Genomic DNA, 27,710 nt, shown 5'->3' with positions numbered 1-27,710 from the left:
ACTCACATCAGAGACAGCAGTCTGAACCTACACCAGAGCACTCACAACAGAGACAGCAGTCTGAACAGACACCAGAGCACTCACATCAGAGACAGCAGTCTGAACCTACACCAGAGCACTCACAACAGAGACAGCAGTCTAAACAGACACCAGAGCACTCACATCAGAGACAGCAGTCTGAACAGACACCAGAGCACTCACATCAGAGACAGCAGTCTGAACAGACACCAGAGCACTCACATCAGAGACAGCAGTCTGAACCTACACCAGAGCACTCACAACAGAGACAGCAGTCTAAACAGACACCAGAGCACTCACATCAGAGACAGCAGTCTGATCAGACACCAGAGCACTCACATCAGAGACAGCAGTCTAAACAGACACCAGAGCACTCACATCAGAGACAGCAGTCTGAACCTACACCAGAGCACTCACAACAGAGACAGCAGTCTGAACAGACACCAGAGCACTCACATCAGAGACAGCAGTCTGATCAGACACCAGAGCACTCACATCAGAGACAGCAGTCTAAACAGACACCAGAGCACTCACATCAGAGACAGCAGTCTGAACCTACACCAGAGCACTCACAACAGAGACAGCAGTCTAAACAGACACCAGAGCACTCACATCAGAGACAGCAGTCTGAACAGACACCAGAGCACTCACATCAGAGACAGCAGTCTGAACAGACACCAGAGCACTCACATCAGAGACAGCAGTCTGAACCTACACCAGAGCACTCACAACAGAGACAGCAGTCTGAACAGACACCAGAGCACTCACAGAGACAGCAGTCTGATCAGACACCAGAGCACTCACATCAGAGACAGCAGTCTAAACAGACACCAGAGCACTCACATCAGAGACAGCAGTCTGAACCTACACCAGAGCACTCACAACAGAGACAGCAGTCTAAACAGACACCAGAGCACTCACATCAGAGACAGCAGTCTGAACCTACACCAGAGCACTCACATCAGAGACAGCAGTCTGAACCTACACCAGAGCACTCACAACAGAGACAGCAGTCTAAACAGACACCAGAGCACTCACATCAGAGACAGCAGTCTGAACAGACACCAGAGCACTCACATCAGAGACAGCAGTCTGAACCTACACCAGAGCACTCACAACAGAGACAGCAGTCTGAACAGACACCAGAGCACTCACAGAGACAGCAGTCTGATCAGACACCAGAGCACTCACATCAGAGACAGCAGTCTAAACAGACACCAGAGCACTCACATCAGAGACAGCAGTCTGAACCTACACCAGAGCACTCACAACAGAGACAGCAGTCTAAACAGACACCAGAGCACTCACATCAGAGACAGCAGTCTGAACAGACACCAGAGCACTCACATCAGAGACAGCAGTCTGAACCTACACCAGAGCACTCACAACAGAGACAGCAGTCTGAACAGACACCAGAGCACTCACATCAGAGACAGCAGTCTGAACAGACATGTCTGACATGTCTTCAGGACAATATACATGTTACATATGCGGTTGTATACCTCTCATGACCTGTCACGCCTTCAGGTGAGACGGACTGCTCACCTATTGTTTCTGACATGTCTTCAGGACAATATACATGTTACATATGCGGTTGTATACCTCTCATGACCTGTCACGCCTTCAGGTGGGACACACTGCTCACCTATTGTTTCTGACATGTCTTCAGGACAATATACATACGTTACACATGCGGTTGTATACCTCTCATGACCTGTCACACCTTCAGGTGGGACACACTGCTCACCTATTGTTTCTGACATGTCTTCAGGACAATATACATACGTTACACATGCGGTTGTATACCTCTCATGACCTGTCACGCCTTCAGGTGGGATGCACTTCTCACCTGTTGTTTTTGACACCTCATCAAAGATAGTGTCAGGAGGTAAGAATGATATCATCACTGTGTTATTCTCTCATACTTAGGTTCTGTCACTATTTCTGGAAAGTCATCATATTGTTAATGTTATGTAACAATACATAACATGCCCTACCCACCAATTTTCAAAGCATTCTCTTATACTTCCTCTTCTATAGGGTATGCCTACTTTAGGCATAGGTACCTTACGACAGCTCTAATTCAAGCCGCATTGCTCTAGAGATTAGGGTAAATCTAGCTCGCTTCATTACATTTGGAGGTCACGACCACAATGTTTCTTTACTTGGAGGCAGTTGGCCCTTAAAAACTTTGTATATATGGATAGATTACTTATGTTATTTTAAATGTGTTTAATATATTTATAATTTGCATTACAGTAAAGCTATTTTTGGTTTGTGTAATGTAGTAAAAAAAACACAGTAAGGCCCCAATGGGTTAATCTGATGTGTCTGTGGAGTGTAGTTTGGTGGGTTATGTTAATATAAAGTTATAAAGTATCACTGGGTTGGCTTAAAGGGGTATTCCAATGGCCAGCGTTTGGAAGTAAATGTTCCGAATGCTGTTTTCACGATGCAGGGGGGGGGTCGGCCCATAGACTTGAATTTAGGGGGGGTGTCAGTGATGTCACGAGGGGCAAGGCTGACCACCCCCAGCACAAAAACAGCGTTCGGCCAGTGGAGTACCCCTTTAAGTGATGCTGGTTTCAATTGGATGCTGGTCCAGGATTTATCAGTCTGGTTAATGTTTTGCACAGATCACAACCAGTCACAACTCACCTTTCATTTTAAAAGAGCAATGTGAAAAGGGAAATTTGAGCTGTGATTGGTTGCGATCTGACACGTTTGTCTCAGAGTGATAACTGGGACCTTATGTGGCTGATGTTGGGCATCTCAAGGCAAGTCTCCATCTCTGCGGTTGCGGACATAGAACATGTTCCGTATCCCCTGGTTGATGGCAGTGCGTCCTTTAGCCAGGGCTTCATCCACCATATCTTTAGGGAAATAGTCATGGAAGGCGTGCTGTATGGCGTGAACCCGTCTTGGGCTCAGGGGCATCTTCTGATCAGTGCCATTAAAGTTGTGCCCGTAAAGTTCCTCCTCAGAAAACAACAGTTTTGCCAGCTGCCAGCCAAAAGGTCCTGGGTTATTAATGTCCACTTGTCTACGAATAGACATAGCGAGGTCTTCATCCACCCTCAGCTCCATGGCGTGAGCAGGAACACTGGGGGAACTGATGGTGGTCACGGCTCCTTGCCAGTCACAGTGAAAACGCTGCTTTCTCCGACGTTTGACAACAGGGAATGGGGGGCTGGAGGTCAGGGAACAGTGTACAGGAGGGTAGAGGGGTGAGATGACAGCTTGCTCATCATCTTCCTCCACTTCCAGTTTCAGAGTCCTCATGTGATTATCGTTAGGCAGAGCCTGGTCCACATGGTCACCATCCATGGAGACGTCCTCCAGACACTGCTCCTCACACCTACTGCTGCCATTTAGAAACTCCATCATCTCATCGACTGTGGTAAAACAATACACTGGCTGGGTCTGAGTGGCCACCTCGTTCTTTTGGTACCGGGTGCACAGTTCATCCTCCTGAGGTGGCTCGTTCTTCAATGATGAGTGGAGCCATGATAGTCCATCCTCCCCACAGCCTTGAATCCTGATCTCCTAGAAGGAAAGGTCCATAATAAGAAAAATGAGATCTTCTCCAGCAGCCACTATCAGTCTGTAGACATATCCATCCAGACTGTGTCCTCCTGATATCATCTATTAGTGATGTCTCCCCCCATAATTACCTCGTTCTTTGTCAGAGTTGTCCGTTGACCCATCATCAGATTTCCTTTGTGTATGCTGTAAAGTAATTATAGAAATAATGAGATGTCATTGCCCATGTTCTCAGCCGACACTTATCTACTGCAGATATAAGTGTTTACATATAATGAGGTGCATCCCCTCAAAGGTACCTGACAGAGCTGTATACTCCCTGACTATTATACAGCACCACTCACTAATCTCCATATACCGCTCACTAATCTCCATATACCGCTCAGTAATCTCCATATAACGCTCAGTAATCTCCATACACCACTCACTAATCTCCATACATCGCTCTGTAATCTCCATATACCGCTCACTAATCTCCATGCACCGCTCACTAATCTCCATATACCGCTCAGTAATCTCCATACACCGCTCAGTAATCTCCATACACCGCTCACTAATCTCCATACACCGCTCAGTAATCTCCATACACCGCTCAGTAATCTCCATACACCGCTCAGTAATCACCATACACCGCTCAGTAATCTCCATACACCACTCACTAATCTCCATACACCACTCACTAATCTCCATACATCGCTCAGTAATCTCCATACACCACTCACTAATCTCCATACATCGCTCAGTAATCTCCATACACCACTCACTAATCTCCATACACCACTCACTAATCACCATACACCGCTCAGTAATCTCCATACACCACTCACTAATCTCCATACACCACTCACTAATCTCCATACACCGCTCACTAATCTCCATACACCACTCACTAATCTCCATACATCGCTCAGTAATCTCCATACACCGCTCAGTAATCTCCATACACCGCTCACTAATCTCCATATACCGCTCAGTAATCTCCATACACCGCTCAGTAATCTCCATACACCGCTCAGTAATCTCCATACACCGCTCAGTAATCACCATACACCGCTCACTAATCTCCATATACCGCTCAGTAATCTCCATACACCGCTCACTAATCTCCATACACCGCTCAGTAATCTCCATACACCGCTCAGTAATCTCCATACACCGCTCAGTAATCACCATACACCGCTCAGTAATCTCCATACACCACTCAGTAATCTCCATACACCACTCACTAATCTCCATACATCGCTCAGTAATCTCCATACATCGCTCAGTAATCTCCATACACCGCTCAGTAATCTCCATACACCACTCACTAATCTCCATACATCGCTCAGTAATCTCCATACACCGCTCACTAATCTCCATACACCGCTCAGTAATCTCCATATACCGCTCAGTAATCTCCATACACCGCTCAGTAATCTCCATACACCGCTCACTAATCTCCATATACCGCTCAGTAATCTCCATACACCGCTCAGTAATCTCCATACACCACTCAGTAATCTCCATACACCACTCACTAATCTCCATACACCGCTCAGTAATCTCCATACACCGCTCAGTAATCTCGATACACCGCTCACTAATCTCCATACACCGCTCACTAATCTCCATACACCGCTCACTAATCTCCATACACCGCTCACCAATCTCCATACACCGCTCAGTAATCTCGATGTAACGGACCGTGGCTGCACACAAGGGGTTAAAAACCGTTTAGGCAATGATCCCCTTTTCAGAAACACAGGCACAGCTACTGCAGAACACCAAACTCCTGAACTGGATACAAAATAGCACTCCAAACTGGAACCTCACGAATAGCTGCCAGCGGACGAACAGGAAAAGCTCCCAAGTGGCTTACACTCCTGGCAATCAGTCCCTATCAGCATACAGTGAATCCCCCCAAGAACGAGACAAGGCTCCGTGTTGAGGGTCAAGCAGTGGTCTGACTTTAATGGGGCTACCTGCCCGGTATTTATGCAGGTCTCCACCAGGTGGACACTCCCCTAGGGGGACCTGATGGAAGACTGTAAAACATAGTGGACAGTAGCCAATCGCAGTGGCTTCAACATAAGCCCTTCCCACTTTACCCATACCTCCCTCCTCTCTATCCCCCAGACAACTGGGAAGAAATCAAATTATCTCCCAGGACGAAGAAATCCAATTATCTCCCAGGGATAGAGGCAGACTCCATTGAGCACATGGTTGCAAAAAGACATAAAACTCCACAATGCCACAATTACTACATAAAACATATACATGCAACATATCCCCAGATAGCTTAGGTCTGGGCGCACGTTATCGAATGGTGCTCAGACCACACACATACAGTTCAATTGCCATGGAGCTAAAGTCTTTCCCGTAGTCTTTCATTATATGAATGGGCTCCATGGCATAGCTATCTGGGGTATCACCGCTCACACAGGGCAAGTACCGAATGACCCCACTGTATTTAAAGGGCCAGAATGAGTGACAACCTCTGGTATGGCTGAATACTGTTTCTAAAAGGCCCGATCTCCCAGGGCCATAGTCCAAAGGCAGCAGGCGGGCAACCAGGCTTCTCCAATGCAATGTGGCGAGATTGATCTCGTCACACTCCATACACCGCTCAGTAATCTGCATACACCACTCAGTAATCTCCATACACCGCTCAGTAATCTCCATACACCGCTCACTAATCTTCATACACCACTCACTAATCTCCATACACCGCTCACTAATCTCCATACACCGCTCAGTAATCTCCATACACCGCTCACTAATCTGCATACACCGCTCACTAATCTGCATACACCGCTTGGTAATCTCCATACACCGCTCGGTAATCTCCATACACCGCTCACTAATCTCCATACACCGCTCACTAATCTCCATACACCGCTCAGTAATCTCCATACACCGCTCAGTAATTTCCATACACCGCTCAGTAATCTCCATACACCGCTCAGTAATCTCCATACACCGCTCAGTAATCTCCATACACCGCTCACTAATCTCCATACACCGCTCAGTAATCTCCATACACCGCTCAGTAATCTCCATACACCGCTCACTAATCTCCATACACCGCTCACTAATCTCCATACACCGCTCACTAATCTCCATACACCGCTCACTAATCTCCATACACCGCTCACTAATCTCTGTACACTGCCCAGACCATAACTAGGACACACCTCTCAGTAATCTCCATACACCGCTCACTAATCTCCATACACCGCTCAGTAATCTCCATACACCGCTCACTAATCTCCATACACCGCCCAGTAATCTCCATACACCGCTCACTAATTTCCATATACCGCTCACTAATTTCCATACACCGCTCAATAATCTCCATACACCGCTCAGTAATCTCCATACACCGCTCAGTAATCTCTCAGTAATCGCTTCTCGGCCTTTTGGCTAAGATCAAGTGTAGTATCTGTTCTTATCAGTCTGGTGAGGATGGGTGCTGCATGGAGGATGCAGGTGTACCAGGGCTTTCCGAGGCTGGTTCTGAGGAATCAGCTCAACGGCTGCCCCAATGTGACCTGTTCCCTCCGGGTCTCGCCATGAGGCTGAGAGGGTCTAGAGCCTAGGTACTTTTGTGCCTCGGGGAGTGGTGACCCCGAGGTGCCGAAACTCACTGGGAGGATGGACTCACTGAGTTGAAGCACGGGAACCATAATCTCTTCACCTTGTGGCACTCACCTCTTGATTCCCGGCCTTCTGGCTAGGATCAGAGAAATTTTTATAGATCCGGCCGGATGTCCGGGCAGTATATCTGCACACATTCACTTATTTATTTCTTTTTGTCTCACTGTGTCACTTTTTGCGTGTTGTGTGTTCACAGGATTTGTCAGGATGCGGTAGCCCTTCTGGGTGTCCCTCCTGGCGGTCTAGGGGAGGTGTGTGTGGCCATTAGGTTCCGCACCTCCCTGCAAACACCCCGGGTACTCCTGCTTTGGCAGGGTACCTACCGTTATCGGCTCTGCGGGCAGATACCTTGGCTAACGCCAAGGGGGATGCCGGGAGCATTTGTGGTCCCCTAGTAGCTTCGGCGAAAAGGGATATCGAACCTGGAACCTCGCAGGTACATTTTGGTCCGGAGGCGAAGGGTAAGGTTTGTTGGGGGGCCTCTCTCCTATCGGAGAATTGCTTGCGATAGACCGCATCCTTTGTGCACGTTTTTTTAGTGTAACACGTTTGCACTTTTTCTTGCACTTTGGGTGAATCGAGAGCACGTTCCTCGGCTTTAAAAAAAATAAAATAAAAAATAATCTCCATACACCGCTCAGTAATCTCCATACACCGCTCACTAATCTCCATACACCGCTCAGTAATCTCCATACACGGCTCAATAATCTCCATACACCGCTCACTAATCTCCATACACCGCTCACTAATTTCCATACACGGCTCACTTATCTCCATACACGGCTCAATAATCTCCATACACCGCTCACTAATTTCCATACATGGCTCACTTATCTCTATACACCGCTCACTAATCTCCATACACCGCTCAGTAATCTCCATACACCGCTCAGTAATCTCCATACACCGCTCACTAAACTCCATACACCGCTCAATAATCTGCATACACCGATCACTAATCTCCATACACCGCTCAGTAATCTCCATACACCGCTCAGTAATCTCCATACACTGCTCAGTAATCTCCATACACCACTCAGTAATCTCCATACACCACTCAGTAATCCCCATACACCGCTCAGTAATCTCCATACACCGCTCAGTAATCTCCATACACCGCTCAGTAATCTCCATACACCACTCAGTAATCTCTATACACCGCTCAGTAATCTGCATACACCGCTCAGTAATCTCCATACACGGCTCAATAATCTCCATACACCGCCCAGTAATCTCCATACACCGCTCAGTAATCTCCATACACCGCTCAGTAATCTCCATACACCGCTCACTAATCTCCATACACCGCTCACTAAACTCCATACACCGCTCACTAATCTCCATACACCGCTCAGTAATCTCCATACACCACTCAGTAATCTCCATACACCGCTCAGTAATCTCCATACACCGCTCAGTAATCTCCATACACCGCTCAGTAATCTCCATACACCGCTCACTAAGCTCCATACACCGCTCACTAAGCTCCATACACCGCTCACTAAGCTCCATACACCGCTCACTAAGCTCCATACACCGCTCACTAAGCTCCATACACCGCTCAGTAATCTCCATACACCGCTCAGTAATTTCCATACACCGCCCAGTAATCTCCATACACCGCTCAGTAATCTCCATACACTGCCCAGACCATAGATATGATGCTCAGCAGTAGGGACTCTTGGGAGGTCAGACCATGTTCTTGTGGTCGGTCCTATGTTCTGCACAGACAGGAGGGATGTTTTCCCGCTTTAGTGCGAGACCACAACCAATACGACTGCTCCCAGAATGGACAATGTGGTCCACCGGGGCATTGTGGTAACATTTAGAGTCCATGATCCCTTCACCACCTTGGAGTCTTCTGCAGACCATAATGGAGGCTCCTCGGTGTCTGACTGTGAGATGAATCCAGCAGGAGGCCTGCGCTCACTGTCCCAAACACCTGAAACGCTGATCCATCTGTCCCAGGACCCTTCTTTCTCTGACTAGTGTCGGCCTCTGGTGCTTATTCTGGTAATATCTCTAAGCAGCGCGTCTCTTCCATCCCCCGGGTACACGGCGGTGTGTGACAATGGAGACTGATGCGCTTTTCTTCAGTATTTCCATAGAGCAGCGCGGATCTGACCCACTGTACTGATCTGTCCCCACTGTACTGATCTGTCCCCACTGTACTGATCTGTCCCCACTGTACTGATCTGTCCCCACTGTACTGATCTGTCCCCACTGTACTGATCTGTCCCCACTGTACTGATCTGACCCCCTGTACTGATCTGTCCCACTGTACTGATCTGTCCCCACTGTACTGATCTGACCCCCTGTACTGATCTGTCCCCACTGTACTGATCTGTCCCACTGTACTGATCTGTCCCACTGTACTGATCTGTCCCCACTGTACTGATCTGTCCCCCTGTACTGATCTGTCCCACTGTACTGATCTGTCCCCACTGTACTGATCTGTCCCCACTGTACTGATCTGTCCCCACTGTACTGATCTGTCCCCACTGTACTGATCTGTCCCCACTGTACTGATCTGTCCCACTGTACTGATCTGTCCCACTGTACTGATCTGTCCCCACTGTACTGATCTGACCCCCTGTACTGATCTGGCGGGATGGTCTTGCTGCGGCGGTAGCAACCAGGTCGTATCCACCGGCAACGGCTCAACTGCGCTGACTGCTGAGAAGACGTGGGACAGAAGGACTAGACAGAGGCAAGGTCAGACATAGCAGAAGGTCGGGGCAGGCGGCAAGGTTCGTAGTCAATGTGGATAGCAGAAGATCTGGAACACAGGCTTGGACAATACTAACGCTTTCTCTGGCACAAGGCAACAAGATCCGGCAAGGAAGTGCAGGGGAAGTGAGGTTATATGGACAGGGAGCAGGTGGAAGCTAATTAGACTGATTGGGCCAGGCACCAATCACTGGTGCACTGGCCCTTTAAATCTTAGAGAGCTGGCGTGCGCGCGCCCTAGAGAGCGGAGCCACGCGCGCCAGAACATGACAGCCGGGGACCGGGACGGGTAAGTGGCTTGGGATGCGATTCGCGAGCGGGCGCATCCCGCAATGCGAATCGCATCCCCGTCGCGAATGTCAGTGCAGCGCTCCCGGTCAGCGGGTTTGACTGGGGCGCTGCAGAGAGGAGAACGCCGCGAGCGCTCCGGGGAGGAGCAGGGACCCGGAGCGCTCGGCGTAACAGTACCCCCCCCCCTTGGGTCTCCCCCTCTCTTTGTCTCCTTGTCCCTTTAACTGAGAAGAGAACATAGGGGGTGTCTCTTCCGGAACAAAAAACAGTCCTGGGTAGCTACATCAGCGGCCGGTAATCCGGAAGAAGTGGGAATGGGGAGGAGGGGCAGAGGGTGAAGCTTGTCACGGGGCAGAGTGTCACCAGGACGGGGGCTATGAGGAGGCACTGCACAGTCCTGATAGGCCTTGGGGAGACCAGGCACAGGGGGAGACACTGAGGCCCGACAGACAGGACTGGGAGCAGACGTGAGGCATTTCTTGCGGCAAGCAGGGCCCCAATTCTTGATCTCCCCGGTGGTCCAGTCAAGGGTGGGAGAATGATGCAGGAGCCATGGCAGACCGAGGAGCACTTCAGAGGTGCAGTTGGGAAGGACGAAAAATTCAATTTTCTCGTGATGCAGTCCAATGCTCATAAGCAAGGGCTCTGTGCGGTAACGCACAGTGCAGTCCAACTTCACTCCGTTGACCGAAGAAATGTAGAGCAGCTTGACGAGACGGGTCACCGGGATGCAGAACCTATTCACCAAAGAGGCCAGAATAAAATTTCCTGAAGCACCAGAGTCCAAGCAGGCCACGGCTGAGAAGGAGGAGTTGGCAGAAGGAGAAATCCGCACGGGCACAGTGAGACGTGTAGAAGCAGACTTCGTACCAAGAGACGCCACTCCCACATGAGCTGGGTGCGTGTGTGCGTTTCCCAGACGTGGAGGACGAATAGGGCAATCCACCAAGAAATGTTCGGTACTGGCGCAGTACAGACATAAATTTTTATCCCTACGGCAAGTCTTCTCTTCATGGGTCAGACGAGACCGATCCACTTGCATAGCCTCCTCGGCGGGAGGCACAGGGGTAGATTGCAAAGGATCCTGTGAGAGAGGTGCCCAGAGATCAAGGTCTTTTTCCTGGCGGAGTTCCTGGTGTCTCTCAGAAAAACGCATGTCAATGCGGGTGGCCAAATGGATAAGTTCTTGCAGGTTGGCAAGAATCTCTCGTGCGGCCAGCACATCCTTGATGTTACTGGATAGGCCTTTTTTCAAGGTCGCACAGAGAGCCTCGTTATTCCAAGATAATTCGGAGGCGAGAGTACGAAATTGGATGGCGTATTCGCCTAAAGAAGAATTACCCTGGACCAGGTTCAGCAGGGCAGTCTCGGCAGAAGAAGCTCGGGCTGGTTCCTCGAAGACACTACGGACTTCAGCGAAGAAGGACTGGACTGTGGCAGGATCATTGCGGTCCCAGAGTGGTGTGGCCCAAGACAAGGCCTTTCCAGACAGAAGACTCACTACGAACGCCACCTTAGACCGTTCTGTAGGAAATTGGTCCGACAACATCTCCATATGTAGGGAACATTGAGACAAGAAGCCACGGCAGAGTCTAGAGTCCCCATCAAATTTGTCCGGCAGGGACAAGCGGAGGCTAGGAGCGGCCAGTCGCTGCGGAGGAGGTGCAGGAGCTGGCGGAGGAGATGGTTGCTGCTGTAGCAGTGGCAGAAGTTGCTGTAACGTGGCGGTCAACTGCAACAGCTGCTGTCCTTGTTGGGCAATTTGCTGCAATTGCTGGGCGACCACCATGGATAGGTCAGCAAGACTTGGCAGCGGCACCTCAGCGGGATCCATGGCCGGATCTACTGTTATGATTCGGCTAGCTGGATGTGGATCCACTGTGTCAGCGAGAGATTGGCGTGGACCGTGTCGGTGGACCGGTTCTAGGGATGCTACTGGTTTTCACCAGAGCCCGCCGCAAAGTGGGATGGTCTTGCTGCGGCGGTAGCAACCAGGTCGTATCCACCGGCAACGACTCAACCTCGCTGACTGCTGAGAAGACGTGGGACAGAAGGACTAGAGGCAAGGTCAGACGTAGCAGAAGGTCGGGGCAGGCGGCAAGGTTCGTAGTCAGTGTGGAAAGCAGAAGATCTGGAACACAGGCTTGGACAATACTAACACTTTCTCTGTCACAAGGCAACAAGATCCGGCAAGGAAGTGCAGGGGAAGTGAGGTTATATGGACAGGGAGCAGGTGGAAGCTAATTAGACTGATTGGGCCAGGCACCAATCACTGGTGCACTGGCCCTTTAAATCTTAGAGAGCTGGCGCGCGCGCCCTAGAGAGCGGAGCCGCGCGCGCCAGAACATGACAGCCGGGGACCGGGACGGGTAAGTGGCTTGGGATGCGATTCATGAGCGGGCGTGTCCCGCTATGCGAATCGCATCCCCATTGCGAATGTCAGTGCAGCGCTCCCGGTCAGCGGGTCTGACCGGGGCGCTGCAGAGAGGAGAACGCTGTGAGCGCTCCGGGGAGGAGCAGGGACCCGGAGCGCTGGGCGTAACACTACCCTTCACCTCCGGGCCAAAAGGAACCTGCAAGGATCCAGGTTCGATGCCTCTTTTCACTGAAGCTACTAAGGGGCCGAAAATGCTCCTGGCTTCAACCTAGGTGTTAACCAAGGTATCAGCCGAGGAGCCGTATACTGGTGGCATCTTGACCGAAGCTAAGATGCCCAGGGGTTGCAGGGAGGTGAGGAACCTAATGGCCACACACACCTTGCCTAGGCCGCCAGGAGGGACATCCAGAAGGGCTACCGCATCCTGCGTACAAAGAAAAGCACGAAACATGGCACAGTGACATACAAAAAAATAAATAAATAAGTGAATGAAGTGGAGATATACTGCCCTGTCATCCGGCCGGATCTACAAAAATGTCCCCAATCCTAGCCAGAAGGCTGGGATACCAAGGGTGAGTGCCAAAGGTGAAGAGTAATGGTGGTGCAGTGCTTTCTTTTATTTTAAAGAGCCGAGGCAAGTGCTCTCTATCACCCAAAGTGCAAGAAAAAGTGAAAGCGTGTCACACTAAAAAAAGTGCACAAAGGATGCGGTCTATCACTAAGCCCTTCTCCAACAGGAGAGAGGCCCCCCAACAAACCTACCCTTCACCTCTGGGCCAAAAGGCACCTACAAGGATCTATGGCCACACACACCTCCCCTAGACCGCCAGGAGGGACACCCAGAATGGCTACAGCATCCTGCCAATCCTGTGTACAAAACAACACGTAAAAGTGGCACAGTGACAAAACACAAAAAATAAATAAGTGGATAAGTGCAGATATACTGCCCGGTCATCGAGCCGGATCTATAAAAAATTCCCGGATCCTAGCCAGAAGGCCGGGATACCAAGGGTGAGTGCCAAAGGTGAAGAGTAATGGTGCAGTGCGTTCACTCCTTTTATTCCTTTTTTCACCCAAAGTGCAAGAAAAAGTGCAAACGTGTTACACTAAAAAAACGTGCACAAAGGATGCGGTCTATCGCAAGCCCTTCTCCGATAGGAGAGAGGCCCCCCAACAAACCTTACCCTTCACCTCCGGACCAAAAGGTACCTGCGAGGTTCCAGGTTCGATGTCCCTTTTCGCCGAAGCTACTAGAGGACCACAAATGCTCCCGGCATCCCCTTGGCGTTAGCCAAGGTATCTGCCCGCAGAGCCGATAACGGTAGGTACCCTGCCAAAGAAGGAGTACCCGGGGTGTTTGCAGGGAGGTGCGGAACCTAATGGCCACACACACCTCCCCTAGACTGCCAGGAGGGACACCCAGAAGGGCTACCGCATCCTGACAAATCCTGTGAACACACAACACGCAAAAAGTGACTCAGTGAGACAAAAAGAAAGAAATAAGTGAATGTGTGCAGATATACTGCCCGGACATCCGGCCGGATCTATAAAAATTTCTCTGATCCTAGCCAGAAGGCCGGGAATCAAGAGGTGAGTGCCACAAGGTGAAGAGATTATGGTGCCCGTGCTTCAACTCAGTGAGCCAGTACTCCCAGTGAGTTTCGGCACCTCGGGGTCACCACTCCCCGAGGCACAAAAGTACCTCGGCTCTAGACCCCCTCAGCCCATCCCCACCAGCATGAAAACTGATAAGAACAGATACTACACTTGATCTTAGCCAAACGGCCGAGAAGCGATCAGTCTGAGAACACATCTTATTCTGGATGCTCAGTGTCTCCTCTTCTGCCAACCCTTAATATGACTTACTGTGGACTATACTGCACAATGAGAGCGCTCACCTCTTCTTGGTCAGAGGCACTTTTGGAATGGAGAGTCGAACTAGTGAAGGTGAAAAAGAATCTGCAGAGTTCTGTAAGAAAACAGAATTACAATTGAGATAGAAACCGAAGCTATAGAGGCAATCTCACTGGATTAGGAGTTGAAGTATGGAGATCAGGAGGTGTATGGAGATCAGGAGGAGGTGTATGGAGATCAGGAGGAGGTGTATGGAGATCAGGAGGAGGTGTATGGAGATCAGGAGGAGTGTATGGAGATCAGGAGGAGGTGTATGGAGATCAGGAGGAGGTGTATGGAGATCAGGAGGAGTGTATGGAGATCAGGAGGAGGTGTATGGAGATCAGGTGGAGGTGTATGGAGATCAGGTGGAGGTGTAAAGAGATCAGGTGGAGGTGTATGGAGATCAGGAGATGGTGTATGGAGATCACTAGGAGGTGTATGGAGATCAGGAGGTGTACGGAGACCAGGAGGAGGTGTACGGAGACCAGGAGGAGGTGTACGGAGATCAGGAGGAAGTGTACGGAGATCAGGAGGAGGTGTAAGGAGATCAGGAGGAGGTGTACGGAGGCCAGGAGGAGGTGTATGGAGATCAGGAGGTGTATGGAGATCAGGAGGAGGTGTATGGAGATCAGGAGGAGGTGTATGGAGATCACTAGGAGGTGTATGGAGATCAGGAGGAGGTGTATGGAGATCAGGAGGAGGTGTATGGAGATCAGGAGGAGGTGTGTGGAGATCACTAGGAGGTGTATGGAGATCAGGAGGAGGTGTGTGGAGATCACTAGGAGGTGTATGGAGATCAGGAGGTGTATGGAGATCAGGAGGTGTATAGAGATCAGGAGGAGGTGTATGGAGATCAGGAGGAGGTGTATGGAGATCAGGAGGAGGTGTATGGAGATCAGGAGGTGTATGGAGATCAGGAGGAGGTGTATGAAGATCAGGAGGAGGTGTATGGAGATCACTAGGAGGTGTATGGAGACCAGGAGGAGGTGTATGGAGATCAGGAGGTGTATGGAGATCAGGAGGAGGTGTATGGAGATCAGGAGGAGGTGTATGGAGATCAGGAGGTGTATGGAGATCAGGAGGTGTATGGAGATCAGGAGGAGGTGTATGGAGATCAGGAGGTGTATGGAGATCAGGAGGAGGTGTATGGAGATCAGGAAGAGGTGTATGGAGACCAGGAGGAGATGTATGGAGATCAGTAGGTGTATGATGATCAGTCGATCTCTTCCTTTAGAATAACTTTTTTTTTTTTTTTTAGAGCCGAGGCAAGTGCTCTCTATCATTCAAAGTGCAAGAAAAAGTGCAAACGTGTCACACTAAAAAAATGTGCACAAAAGGATGCGGTCTAACGCTAAGCCCTTCTCCAACATGAGAGAGGCCCCTCAACAAACCTACCCTTCACCTCCGGGCCAAAAGGCACCTACAAGGATCCAAGTTCGATGCCCCTTTTCACCTAAACTGCTAAGGGGCCACAAATGCACCTGGCTTCAACCTAGGCGTTAACCAGCATACCAGAGTAGCAGCTATGGAGCCGCATACTGATGGCATCTTGACTGAAGCTAAGATGCCCAGGGGTTGTAGGGATGTGAGGAACCGAATGGCCACACACACACCTCCCCTAGACCACCAGGAGGGCACCTCAGTGTCACCACTCCCCGAGGCACAACACCCCCAACCTCATGGCGAGACCAGGAGGAAACAGGTCACATCAGTGCAGCCGTTTTCGCTTCTCGGCCTTTTGGCTAAGATCAAGTGTAGTATTTGTTCTTATCAGTTTCCTGCCGGTGGCAGGCAACGCCGGTGTGGAGCTGGTGGGGATTGGTGCTGCATGGTAGGGAGCAGGTGTTCCGGGGCTGGTTCTGAGGAATCAGCTCGACGGCTGCCCCGATGTGACCTGTTTCCTCCGGGTCTCGCCATGAGGCTGAGAGGGTCTAGAGCCGAGGTACTTTAGTGCCTCGGGGAGTGGTGACCCCGAGGTGCTGAAACTCACTGGGAGGATAGACTCACTGAGTTGAACCATGGTCACCATGATCTCTGCACCTTTGTTGCAGTCACCTCTTGATTCACGGCTTTCTGGCTAGGATCAGAGAAATTTTTATAGATCCGGGCAGTATATCTGCACACATTCACTTATTTATTTATTTTTGTCTCACTGCGTCACTGTGTTTTTGCATGTTGTGTCCACAGAATTGTCAGGATGCGGTAGCCCTTCTGGGTGTCCCTCCTGGCGATCTAGGGGAGGTGTGTGGGGCCATTAGGTTCCGCACCTCCCTGCAAACCCCCCGGGTACTCCTGCATGGGCAGGGTACCTACTGTTATCGGCTATGCGGGCAGATACCTTGGCTAATGCTAAGGGGGATGCCTGGAGCATTTGTGGTCCCTTAGTAGCTTCGGCGAAAAGGGACATTGAACCTGGAACCTCGCAGGTACCTTTTGGTCCGGAGGCGAAGGGTAAGGATTGTTGGGGGGGCCTCTCTCCTATCGGAGAAAGGCTTAGCGATAGACCGCATCCTCTGTGCACGTTTTTTTTGTGTAACACGTTTGCACTTTTTCTTGCACTTTGGGTGATTCGAGAGAACGTTCCTCGGCTCTTAGATAAAAATATGTGGCAGCGGAACGCCCCGGTACACCTGCTCCTCCATGTAGCCATCCATTCCTACCAGTGGACCACCTGATAAGAACAGATACTACACTTGATCTTAGCCAAAAGGCCGAGAACCTTTAGATTTACTTACCTGGACAATCATCCTGACTTTGTTACTTTTCCGGGGGGTTCTTCCCACTTCTGACATGTCCGGAGACCTCACTGAGGTTACATTACAGTAAAGGAGAAATTCTTCTCTAAATCTGTCACAACATAGAGGAGGCAAATGTCACCTATAACAAGAGGGTAAATACAGTGAAGGAAAAAGTTTCTGCCCCCTGCTGATTCTGTACATTCGCACTGACAAGGAACTGATCCATCTATAATCTTATTGGAGAAAACCATTTCACATGAGTTATGAATTGATTTACATTTTACTGGGTGAAATAAGTATTTGACCCCCTAACAGTGAGTAAGATTTCTGGCTCCCAGGTGTCTGTTATACAGGTAAGGAGCTGAGATTAAGAGCACTCGGGGTTATTGCAGGGAGGTGTGGAACCAAATTGCCACATACACCTCCCCTAGATCGCTAGGAGGGACACCCAGAAGGGCTATCGCATCCTAACAATCCTGTGAACACATAACACGTAAAAAGTGACACAGTGACCAAAAAAAAAGAAATAAATAAGTGAATGTGCGCAGGTATACTGCCCGGACATCCGGCCGGATCTATAAAAAAATGTATCCGATCCTAGCCAGAAGGCCGGGAATCAAGAGGTGAGTGCCACAAGGTGAAGAGTTCATGCTGCCCATGCTTCCACTCAGTGAGCCAATACTCCCAGTGAGTTTCGGCACCTCTGGGTCACCAGTTCCCGAGGCACTAAAGTACCTCGGCTCTAGACCCTCTCAGCCTCATGGCAAGACCTGAAGGAAACAGGTCACATCGGGGCAGCCGTCGAGCTGATTCCTCAGAACCAGCCCCTACCATGCAGCACCCATCCCCATCAGCCCTACACTGGTGTATCCGGCCACTGGCATGAAACTGATAACAGATACTACATTTGATCTTAGCCAAAAGACCGAGAAGTGATGAGATTAGGAGCACTCTCTTTTAGGACTCTCTTATAGGGAGAGAGTCAAGGACATGATGGCGACCTCCACAAGGCTGGAATGGGCTCCCAGACCATCACTAAGGAGCTTAGGGAGAAGTTTACAGCAATTGGTGGAATGAACACAAAATATCTTTCCAACTCTCTCGGTCGGGGGCTCCATGCAAGATCTCACCTCGTGGAGCTTCAATGGTCATGAGAACGGTGAGGAGTCGGCCCAGAACTACACGGGAGCATCTTGTCAATGATCTCAAGGCAGCTGGGACCATAGTCACCAAGAAAACACTTGGTAACACAACTTCCCCCTGCTCAAGAAAGCTCACATACTGGCCCGTCTGATGGAGAAAGGTCATGTACAGGCCCATCTGATTGAGAAAGATCATGTACAGGACCGTCTGATGGAGAGAGAGCATGTAAGGGACCATCTGATGGGAAAAGATCATGTACGGGACCATCTGATGGAGAAAGATCATGTAAGGGACCATCTGATGGAGAAAGATCATGTACGGGACCATCTGATGGAGAAAGATCATGTACGGTACCGTCTGATGGAGAAAGATCATGTACAGGACTGTCTGATTGAGAAAGATCATGTACAGGACCATCTGATGGAGAGAGAGCATGTAAGGGACCATCTGATGGAGAAAGATCATGTACGGGACCGTCTGATGGAGAAAGATCATGTACGGGACCGTCTGATGGAGAAAGATCATGTACAGGACCGTCTGATGGAGAAAGATCATGTACAGGACCGTCTGATGGAGAAACATCATGTACAGGACCATCTGATGGAGAAACATCATGTACAGGACCGTCTGATGGAGAAAGATCATGTACAGGACCGTCTGAGGGAGAAAGATCATGTACAGGACCGTCTGATGGAGAAACATCATGCACAGGACCGTCTGATGGAGAAAGATCATGTACAGGACCGTCTGATGGAGAAAGATCATGTACAGGACCGTCTGATGGAGAAAGATCATGTACAGGACCGTCTGATGGAGAAAGATCATGTACAGGACCGTCTGATGGAGAAAGATCATGTACAGGACCATCTGATGGAGAAAGATCATGTACAGGACCGTCTGATGGAGAAAGATCATGTACAGGACCGTCTGATGGAGAAAGATCATGTACAGGCCCGTCTGATGGAGAAAGATCATGTACAGGACCGTCTGATGGAGAAAGATCATGTACAGGACCGTCTGATGGAGAAAGATCATGTACAGGACCGTCTGATGGAGAAAGATCATGTACAGGACCGTCTGATGGAGAAAGATCATGTACAGGACCATCTGATGGAGAAAGATCATGTACAGGACCGTCTGATGGAGAAAGATCATGTACAGGCCCGTCTGATGGAGAAAGATCATGTACAGGACAGTCTGATGGAGAAAGATCATGTACAGGACAGTCTGATGGAGAAAGATCATGTACAGGACCGTCTGATGGAGAAAGATCATGTACAGGACCGTCTGATGGAGAAAGATCATGTACAGGACCGTCTGATGGAGAAAGATCATGTACAGGACCGTCTGATGGAGATGGAGTGCTTTAGAGGAGAACTGGGTTGTGGTCAGATGAGACAAAATCCAAGATGAGACCAGACCAAGAAGGTCCTGCAGTGGCCCCGCCAATCTTCAGACCTTAATCCTATAGAAAATCTGTGGAGGAGCTGAAGGTTAAGTTAAGGTCAAACATCAGCCCCGAAACCTTAATGTCATGGAGAGGATCTGAGAGTAGCGAGACAGAATCCCTCCGGAGATGTGAGGAAACCTGGTGGTGACCACAAGAGACGTCTGACCTGGTGGAGACCACAAGAGACGTCTGACCTGATGGAGACTACAAGGGATGTCTGACCTGGTGGAGACCACAGGAGACCTCTGACCTGGTGGAGACCACAAGGGACTTCTGACCTGGTGGAGACCACAAGGGACGTCTGACCTGGTGGAGACCACAAGGGTCGTCTGACCTGGTGGAGACCACAAGAGACGTCTGACCTGATGGAAACCAGAGGAGACGTCTGACCTGGTGGAGACTACAAGAGACGTCTGACCTGGTGGAGATCACAAGAGACGTCTGACCTGGTGGAGACCACAGGAGACGTATGACCTGGTGGAGACCACAAGGGACGTCTGACCTGGTGGAGATCACAAGAGACGTCTGACCTGGTGGAGACCACAGGAGACGTATGACCTGGTGGAGACCACAAGGGACGTCTGACCTGGAGGAGACCACAAGGGACGTCTGACCTGGTGGAGACCACAAGGGACGTCTGACCTGGTGGAGACCACAAGAGACGTCTGACCTGATGGAAACCAAAGGAGACGTCTGACCTGGTGGAGACTACAAGAGACGTCTGACCTGGTGGAGATCACAAGAGACGTCTGACCTGGTGGAGATCACAAGAGACGTCTGACTTGGTGGAGACTACAAGAGACGTCTGACCTGGTGGAGATCACAAGAGACGTCTGACCTGGTGGAGATCACAAGAGACGTCTGACTTGGTGGAGACCACAAGAGACATCTGACCTGTGTGATCGCCAACAAGGGTTTTACCACCAAGGACTAAGTCCTGTTTTACAGAGGGGTCACATACTTATTCCAGTACCAATCGATTCATAACTTATATAAAATGTTCTGGATTATTTTGTTATTTTGTCATTTATAAACCGACCATAAAAAGACGGATCATTTCATTGTCAATGGGGGGGGGGTCAAATGTACCTGCTGATCCCTGTGAGGATAGTCTGACCCACCTGCTGATCCCTGTGACAATTGTCTGTCCTACCTGCTGATCCCTGTGAGGATAATCTGACCCACCTACTGATCCTACTTATCCCTCTAAGGATAGTCTGACCTGCCTACTGATCCCTGTGAGGATAGTCTCACCCGCCTACTTATCCCTGTAAGGATAGTCTGACCCGCCTACTGATCCCTGTGAGGATAGTCTGACACACCTGCTGATCCGTGTGAGGATAGTCTGACCCACCTGCTAATCCCTGTGAGGATAGTCTGACCCGCCTACTGATCCCTGTGACGAAAGTCTGGCCCACCTACTTATCCCTGTAAGGATAGTCTGACCCGCCTACTGATCCCTGTGAGGATAGTCTGACACACCTGCTAATCCCTGTGAGGATAGTCTGACCCGCCTACTGATCCCTGTGAGGTTAGTCTGACACACCTGCTGATCCTTGTCAGGATAGTCTGATACACCTTCTGATCCCTGTGAGGATAGTCTGACCCACCTACTGATCCCTATGAGGATAGTCTGACACACCTTCTGATCCCTGTGAGGATAGTCTGACACACCTTCTGATCCCTGTGAGGATAATCTGACCCACCTACTGATCACTGTGAGGATAGTCTAACACACCTTCTGATCCCTGTGAGGATAGCCTGACACACCTACTGATTCCTGTGAGGATAGTCTGACACACCTACTGATCCCTGTGAGGATAATCTGACCCACCCACTGATTCCTGTGAGGATAGTCTGACACACCTTCTGATCCCTGTGAGGATAGTCTGACCCACCTACTGATCACTGTGAGGATAGTCTTACACACCTTCTGATCCCTGTGAGGATAGCCTGACACACCTACTGATCCCTGTGAGGATAGTCTGACCCACCTACTGATTCCTGTGAGGATAGTTTGACCCTCCTACTGATCCCTGTGGGGATAGTCTGACCCACGTACTAATCCCTGTGAGGATAGCCTGACCCACGTAATGATCCCTGTGTGGATAGTCTGACCTATCTACTGTCCTGTGTGAGGATAACTCACCTTCTACTGTGCTGTGTGAGGATAACTCACCTTCTACTGTGCTGTGTGAGGATAACTCACCATCTACTGCCCTGTGTGAGGTGAGATTCACCATCTACTGCCCTGTGTGAGGATAGATTCACCATCTACAGCCCTATGTGAGGATAGACTCACCATCTACTGTCCTGTGTGAGGATAGGCTCACCATCTACTGCCCTGTGTGAGGATAGATTCACCATCTACAGCCCCATGTGAGGATAGAACCACCATTTACAGCCCTATGTGAGGATAGACTCACCATCTACAGCCCTGTGTGAGGATACACTCCCCATCTACTGCCCTGTGTGAGGAAAGACTCCCCATCTACTTCCCTGTGTGAGGATAGACTCCTCATCTACTGCCCTGTGTGAGGATAGACTCATTATCTACTGCCCTGTGTGAGGATAGACTCTCCATCTACTGCCCTGTGTGAGGATAGACTTCCCATCTACTGCCCTGTATGAGGATAGACTTCCCATCTACTGCCCTGTGTGAGGATAGACTCCCGATCTACTTCCCTGTGTGAGGATAGACTCCCCATCTACTGCCCTGTGTGAGGATATACTCACCATCTACTGTGCTGTGTGAGGATAGACTCACAATGTACTGTCCTGTGTGAGGATAGACTTCCCATCTACTGCCCTGTGTGAGGATAGACTCCCCATCTACTGCCCTGTGTGAGGATAGACTCCCCATCTACTGCCCTGTGTGAGGATAGACTTCCCATCTACTGTCCTGTGTGAGGATAGACTCCCCATCTACTTCCCTGTGTGAATATAGACTCCCCATCTACTGCCCTGTGTGAGGCTAGACTCCCTATCTACTGCCCTGTGTGAGGCTAGACTCCCCATCTACTGCCCTGTGTGAGGATAGACTCCCCATCTACTGCCCTGTGTGAGGATAGACTCCTCATTTACTGCCCTGTGTGAGGATAGACTCCTCATCTACTGCCCTGTGTGAGGATAGACTCCCCATCTACTGCCCTGTGTGAGGATAGACTCCGCATCTACTGCCCTGTGTGAGGCTAGACTCCCCATCTACTGCCCTGTGTGAGGATAGACTCCCCATCTACTGCCCTGTGTGAGGCTAGACTCCCCATCTACTGCCCTGTGTGGGGATAGACTCCCCATCTACTGCCCTGTGTGGGGATAGACTCCCCATCTACTGCCCTGTGTGAGGATAGACTCCCCATCTACTGCCCTGTGTGAGGATAGACTCCCCATCTACTGCCCTGTGTGAGGATAGACTTCCCATCTACTGCCCTGTGTGAGGATAGACTCCCCATCTACTGCCCTGTGTGGGGATAGACTCCTCATCTACTACCCTGTGTGAGGATAGACTCCCCATCTACTGCCCTGTGTGAGGATAGACTCCTCATCTACTGCCCTGTGTGAGGATAGACTCCCCATCTACTGCCCTGTGTGGGGATAGACTCCCCATCTACTGCCCTGTGTGAGGATAGACTCCTCATCTACTGCCCTGTGTGGGGATAGACTCCTCATCTACTGCCCTGTGTGAGGATAGACTCCCCATCTACTGCCCTGTGTGGGGATAGACTCCCCATCTACTGCCCTGTGTGAGGATAGACTCCCCATCTACTTCCCTGTGTGAGGATAGACTCATTATCTACTGCCCTGTGTGAGGCTAGACTCCCCATCCACTGCCCTGAGTGACAATAGACTCATTATCTACTGTCCTGTGTGAGGATAGACTCTCCATCTACTGCCCTGTGTGAGGATAGACTTCCCATCTACTGCCCTGTATGAGGATAGACTTCCCATCTACTGCCCTGTATGAGGATAGACTTCCCATCTACTGCCCTGTGTGAGGATAGACTCCCCATCTACTTCCCTGTGTGAGGATAGACTCCCAATCTACTGCCCTGTGTGAGGCTAGACTCCCCATCTACTGCCCTGTGTGAGGATAGACTTCCCATCTGCCCTGTGTGAGGATAGACTCCCCATCTACTTCCCTGTGTGAATATAGACTCCCCATCTACTGCCCTGTGTGAGGCTAGACTCCCTATCTACTGCCCTGTGTGAGGCTAGACTCCCCATCTACTGCCCTGTGTGAGGATAGACTCCCCATCTACTGCCCTGTGTGAGGATAGACTCCCCATCTACTGCCCTGTGTGAGGATAGACTCCCCATCTACTGCCCTGTGTGAGGATAGACTCCTCATCTACTGCCCTGTGTGAGGATAGACTCCTCATCTACTGCCCTGTGTGAGGATAGACTCCCCATCTACTGCCCTGTGTGAGGATAGACTCCCCATCTACTGCCCTGTGTGAGGATAGACTCCCCATCTACTGCCCTGTGTGAGGCTAGACTCCCCATCTACTGCCCTGTGTGGGGATAGACTCCCCATCTACTGCCCTGTGTGGGGATAGACTCCCCATCTACTGCCCTGTGTGAGGATAGACTCCCCATCTACTGCCCTGTGTGAGGATAGACTCCCCATCTACTGCCCTGTGTGAGGATAGACTCCCCATCTACTGCCCTGTGTGAGGATAGACTTCCTATCTACTGCCCTGTGTGAGGATAGACTCCCCATCTACTGCCCTGTGTGGAGATAGACTCCTCATCTACTGCCCTGTGTGAGGATAGACTCCCCATCTACTGCCCTGTGTGAGGATAGACTCCTCATCTACTGCCCTGTGTGAGGATAGACTCCCCATCTACTGCCCTGTGTGGGGATAGACTCCCCATCTACTGCCCTGTGTGAGGATAGACTCCCCATCTACTGCCCTGTGTGAGGATAGACTCCCCATCTACTGCCCTGTGTGAGGATAGACTTCCTATCTACTGCCCTGTGTGAGGATAGACTCCCCATCTACTGCCCTGTGTGGGGATAGACTCCTCATCTACTGCCCTGTGTGAGGATAGACTCCCCATCTACTGCCCTGTGTGAGGATAGACTCCTCATCTACTGCCCTGTGTGAGGATAGACTCCCCATCTACTGCCCTGTGTGGGGATAGACTCCCCATCTACTGCCCTGTGTGAGGATAGACGCCTCATCTACTGCCCTGTGTGGGGATAGACTCCTCATCTACTGCCCTGTGTGAGGATAGACTCCCCATCTACTGCCCTGTGTGAGGATAGACTCCTCATCTACTGCCCTGTGTGACGATAGACTCCCCATCTACTGCCCTGTGTGGGGATAGACTCCCCATCTACTGCCCTGTGTGAGGATAGACTCCTCATCTACTGCCCTGTGTAGGGATAGACTCCCCATCTACTGCCCTGTGTGAGGCTAGAATCCCCATCCACTGCCCTGTGTGGGGATAGACTCCCCATCTACTGCCCTGTGTGAGGATAGACTCCTCATCTACTTCCCTGTGTGGGGATAGACTCCCCATCTACTGCCCTGTGTGAGGCTAGACTCCCCATCCACTGCCCTGTGTGGGGATAGACTCCCCATCTACTGCCCTGTGTGAGGATAGACTCCCCATCCACTGCCCTGTGTGGGGATAGACTCCCCATCTACTGCCCTGTGTGAGGCTAGATTCCCCATCCACTGCCCTGTGTGGGGATAGACTCCTCATCCACTGCCCTGTATGGGGATAGACTCCCCATCTACTGCCCTGTGTGAGGCTAGACTCCCCATCCACTGCCCTGTATGGGGATAGACTCCCCATCTACTGCCCTGTGTGAGGCTAGACTCCCCATCTACTGCCCTGTGTGAGGATAGACTCCCCATCTACTGCCCTGTGTGGGGATAGACTCCTCATCTACTGCCCTGTGTGGGGATAGACTCCTCATCCACTGCCCTGTGTGGGGATAGACTCCTCATCCACTGCCCTGTATGGGGATAGACTCCCCATCTACTGCCCTGTGTGAGGCTAGACTCCCCATCCACTGCCCTGTGTGAGGATAGACTCCTCATCTACTGCCCTGTGTGGGGATAGACTCCTCATCTACTGCCCTGTGTGGGGATAGACTCCTCATCTACAGCTCTGTGTGAGGATAGACTCCTCATCTACAGCCCTGTGTGAGGCTAGACTCCCCATCCACTGCCCTGTGTGAGGATAGACTCCTCATCTACAGCCCTGTGTGAGGATAGACTCCTCATCTACAGCCCTGTGTGAGGATAGGCTCCTCATCTACTGCCCTGTGTGAGGATAGACTCCCCATCTACTGCCCTGTGTGAGGATAGACTCCTCATCTACAGCCCTGTGTGAGGATAGACTCCTCGTCTACAGCCCTGTGTGAGGATAGACTTCCCATCTACTGCCCTGTGTGAGGATAGACTCCTTATCTACTGCCCTGTGTGGGGATAGACTCCTCATCTACTGCCCTGTGTGAGGATAGACTCCCCATCTACTGCCCTGTGTGAGGCTAGACTCCCCATCTACTGCCCTGTGTGGGGATAGACTCCTCATCTACTGCCCTGTGTGGGGATAGACTCCTCATCCACTGCCCTGTGTGGGGATAGACTCCTCATCCACTGCCCTGTGTGGGGATAGACTCCTCATCTACAGCCCTGTGTGAGGATAGACTTCCCATCTACTGCCCTGTGTGAGGATAGACTCCTCATCCACTGCCCTGTATGGGGATAGACTCCCCATCTACAGCCCTGTGTGAGGACAGACTCCTCATCTACTGCCCTGTATGGGGATAGACTTCCCATCTACTGCCCTGTGTGAGGATAGACTCCTCATCCACTGCCCTGTATGGGGATAGACTCACCATCTACTGCCCTGTGTGAGGATAGACTCCTCATCCACTGCCCTGTATGGGGATAGACTCCTCATCTACTGCCCTGTGTGGGGATAGACTCCTCATCTACTGCCCTGTGTGGGGATAGACTCCCCATCTACTGCCCTGTGTGAGGATAGACTCCTCATCTACTGCCCTGTGTGGGGATAGACTCCTCATCTACAGCCCTGTGTGGGGATAGACTCCTCATCTACAGCCCTGTGTGGGGATAGACTCCTCATCTACAGCCCTGTGTGAGGCTAGACTCCTCATCTACAGCCCTGTGTGAGGATAGACTCCTCATCTACAGCCCTGTGTGAGGATAGACTCCTCATCTACTGCCCTGTGTGGGGATAGACTCCTCATCTACAGCCCTGTGTGAGGCTAGACTTCCCATCTACTGCACAGACCAACCCCATGTACGCAGTCGATGCGCCTGATTGTGGGTGATTAGTTCCGGGGATCAGTGCGCCATCCTGGCCTCATGTCCCCAACAACAGATTATTACATAAACCTAAATGTTGCGTAAATTTACCACAGACCAACCACCTGTAACCTAGCAACACTGGCGATTCGCTCTCCGTCTCGTCTATGACACGCACAGAGCAGTGGTCCTGTCAGGGCATTCTGGCAGTTGTAGTTCCCCTATAACCAGTGGATGGACCTTTCAGTACAGCTCTATTGGGGGTCACGTAAGGACATCAGGGCAGTCACACACATACAGGGGCAGGACGCCAGGCTGTCCTCTGGGGGGGGGGGGGGGGGGGGGGGGGTACTATAGGGGTCCTGACACTCACCACCCAGGACACATAGGTGCGCTCCCCATAAGGGTCCTCCGCAGTGATGAGCTGTTTCTGCAGCCGAGGGTGGGGGAGGGCGGCACTGTGTTGTTAACTCATTGGGAGGGCCGGGGGTCTGGAGCTCCGTGCTGCCTGGCAGGGCCGAGCTGCCAGCAGCCACTAACTGGTTAACCCGGAGCAGATCCTGATCGTAACAATGCATGAGGATGCCGTCCATTGT

General features: G+C 50.9%; 1 protein-coding gene and 4 pseudogenes across 5 annotated transcripts; 2 read left to right on the top strand and 3 right to left on the bottom strand.

Annotated features, from left to right (window-relative positions):
• Positions 1-1,433: 1,433 nt before the first annotated feature.
• On the bottom strand, positions 1,434-27,710 carry LOC130323576 (uncharacterized). 5 transcript variants are annotated; one of them, XM_056553163.1, is made up of 5 exons: positions 27,488-27,710; positions 17,230-17,341; positions 14,465-14,567; positions 3,693-3,747; positions 1,434-3,564 (listed from the first exon to the last, which is right to left on the bottom strand). In XM_056553163.1, exons 4-5 carry the CDS (start codon positions 3,726-3,728, stop codon positions 2,791-2,793), a joined length of 810 nt encoding a protein of 269 aa, XP_056409138.1. In that variant the 5' UTR covers positions 3,729-3,747; positions 14,465-14,567; positions 17,230-17,341; positions 27,488-27,710; the 3' UTR covers positions 1,434-2,790. The 5 variants fall into 5 exon arrangements, with proteins under 5 accessions (XP_056409138.1, XP_056409140.1, XP_056409139.1 ...); XM_056553162.1 differs by having other exon boundaries at positions 1,435-3,564; positions 14,497-14,567; positions 17,230-17,371; XM_056553161.1 differs by having other exon boundaries at positions 1,435-3,564; positions 14,497-14,567.
• On the top strand, positions 6,947-7,099 carry LOC130323580 (U2 spliceosomal RNA; annotated as a pseudogene).
• Positions 14,292-14,395, bottom strand: LOC130323578 (U2 spliceosomal RNA; annotated as a pseudogene).
• On the top strand, positions 16,217-16,307 carry LOC130323582 (U2 spliceosomal RNA; annotated as a pseudogene).
• Positions 17,070-17,217, bottom strand: LOC130323581 (U2 spliceosomal RNA; annotated as a pseudogene).

The sequence above is a fragment of the Hyla sarda genome, unplaced genomic scaffold (assembly GCF_029499605.1).
Source record: "Hyla sarda isolate aHylSar1 unplaced genomic scaffold, aHylSar1.hap1 scaffold_251, whole genome shotgun sequence".
In the NCBI taxonomy this organism is placed as follows: Eukaryota; Metazoa; Chordata; class Amphibia; order Anura; family Hylidae; genus Hyla; species Hyla sarda.
This window is presented reverse-complemented; position numbering and strand designations above follow the sequence as displayed.

Excerpts from the sequence above, each read along its gene's own strand:
- LOC130323576 (XM_056553162.1), bottom strand. The coding sequence starts at position 17,286 with ATGTCAGAAGTGGGAAGAACCCCCCGGAAAAGTAACAAAGTCAGGATG. Across the intron at positions 3,748-14,496 it reads GTGCCTCTGACCAAGAAGAG|CATACACAAAGGAAATCTGA; the intron begins GTGAGCGCTCTC and ends ATTACTTTACAG. Across the intron at positions 3,565-3,692 it reads CAACTCTGACAAAGAACGAG|GAGATCAGGATTCAAGGCTG; the intron begins GTAATTATGGGG and ends CTTTCCTTCTAG.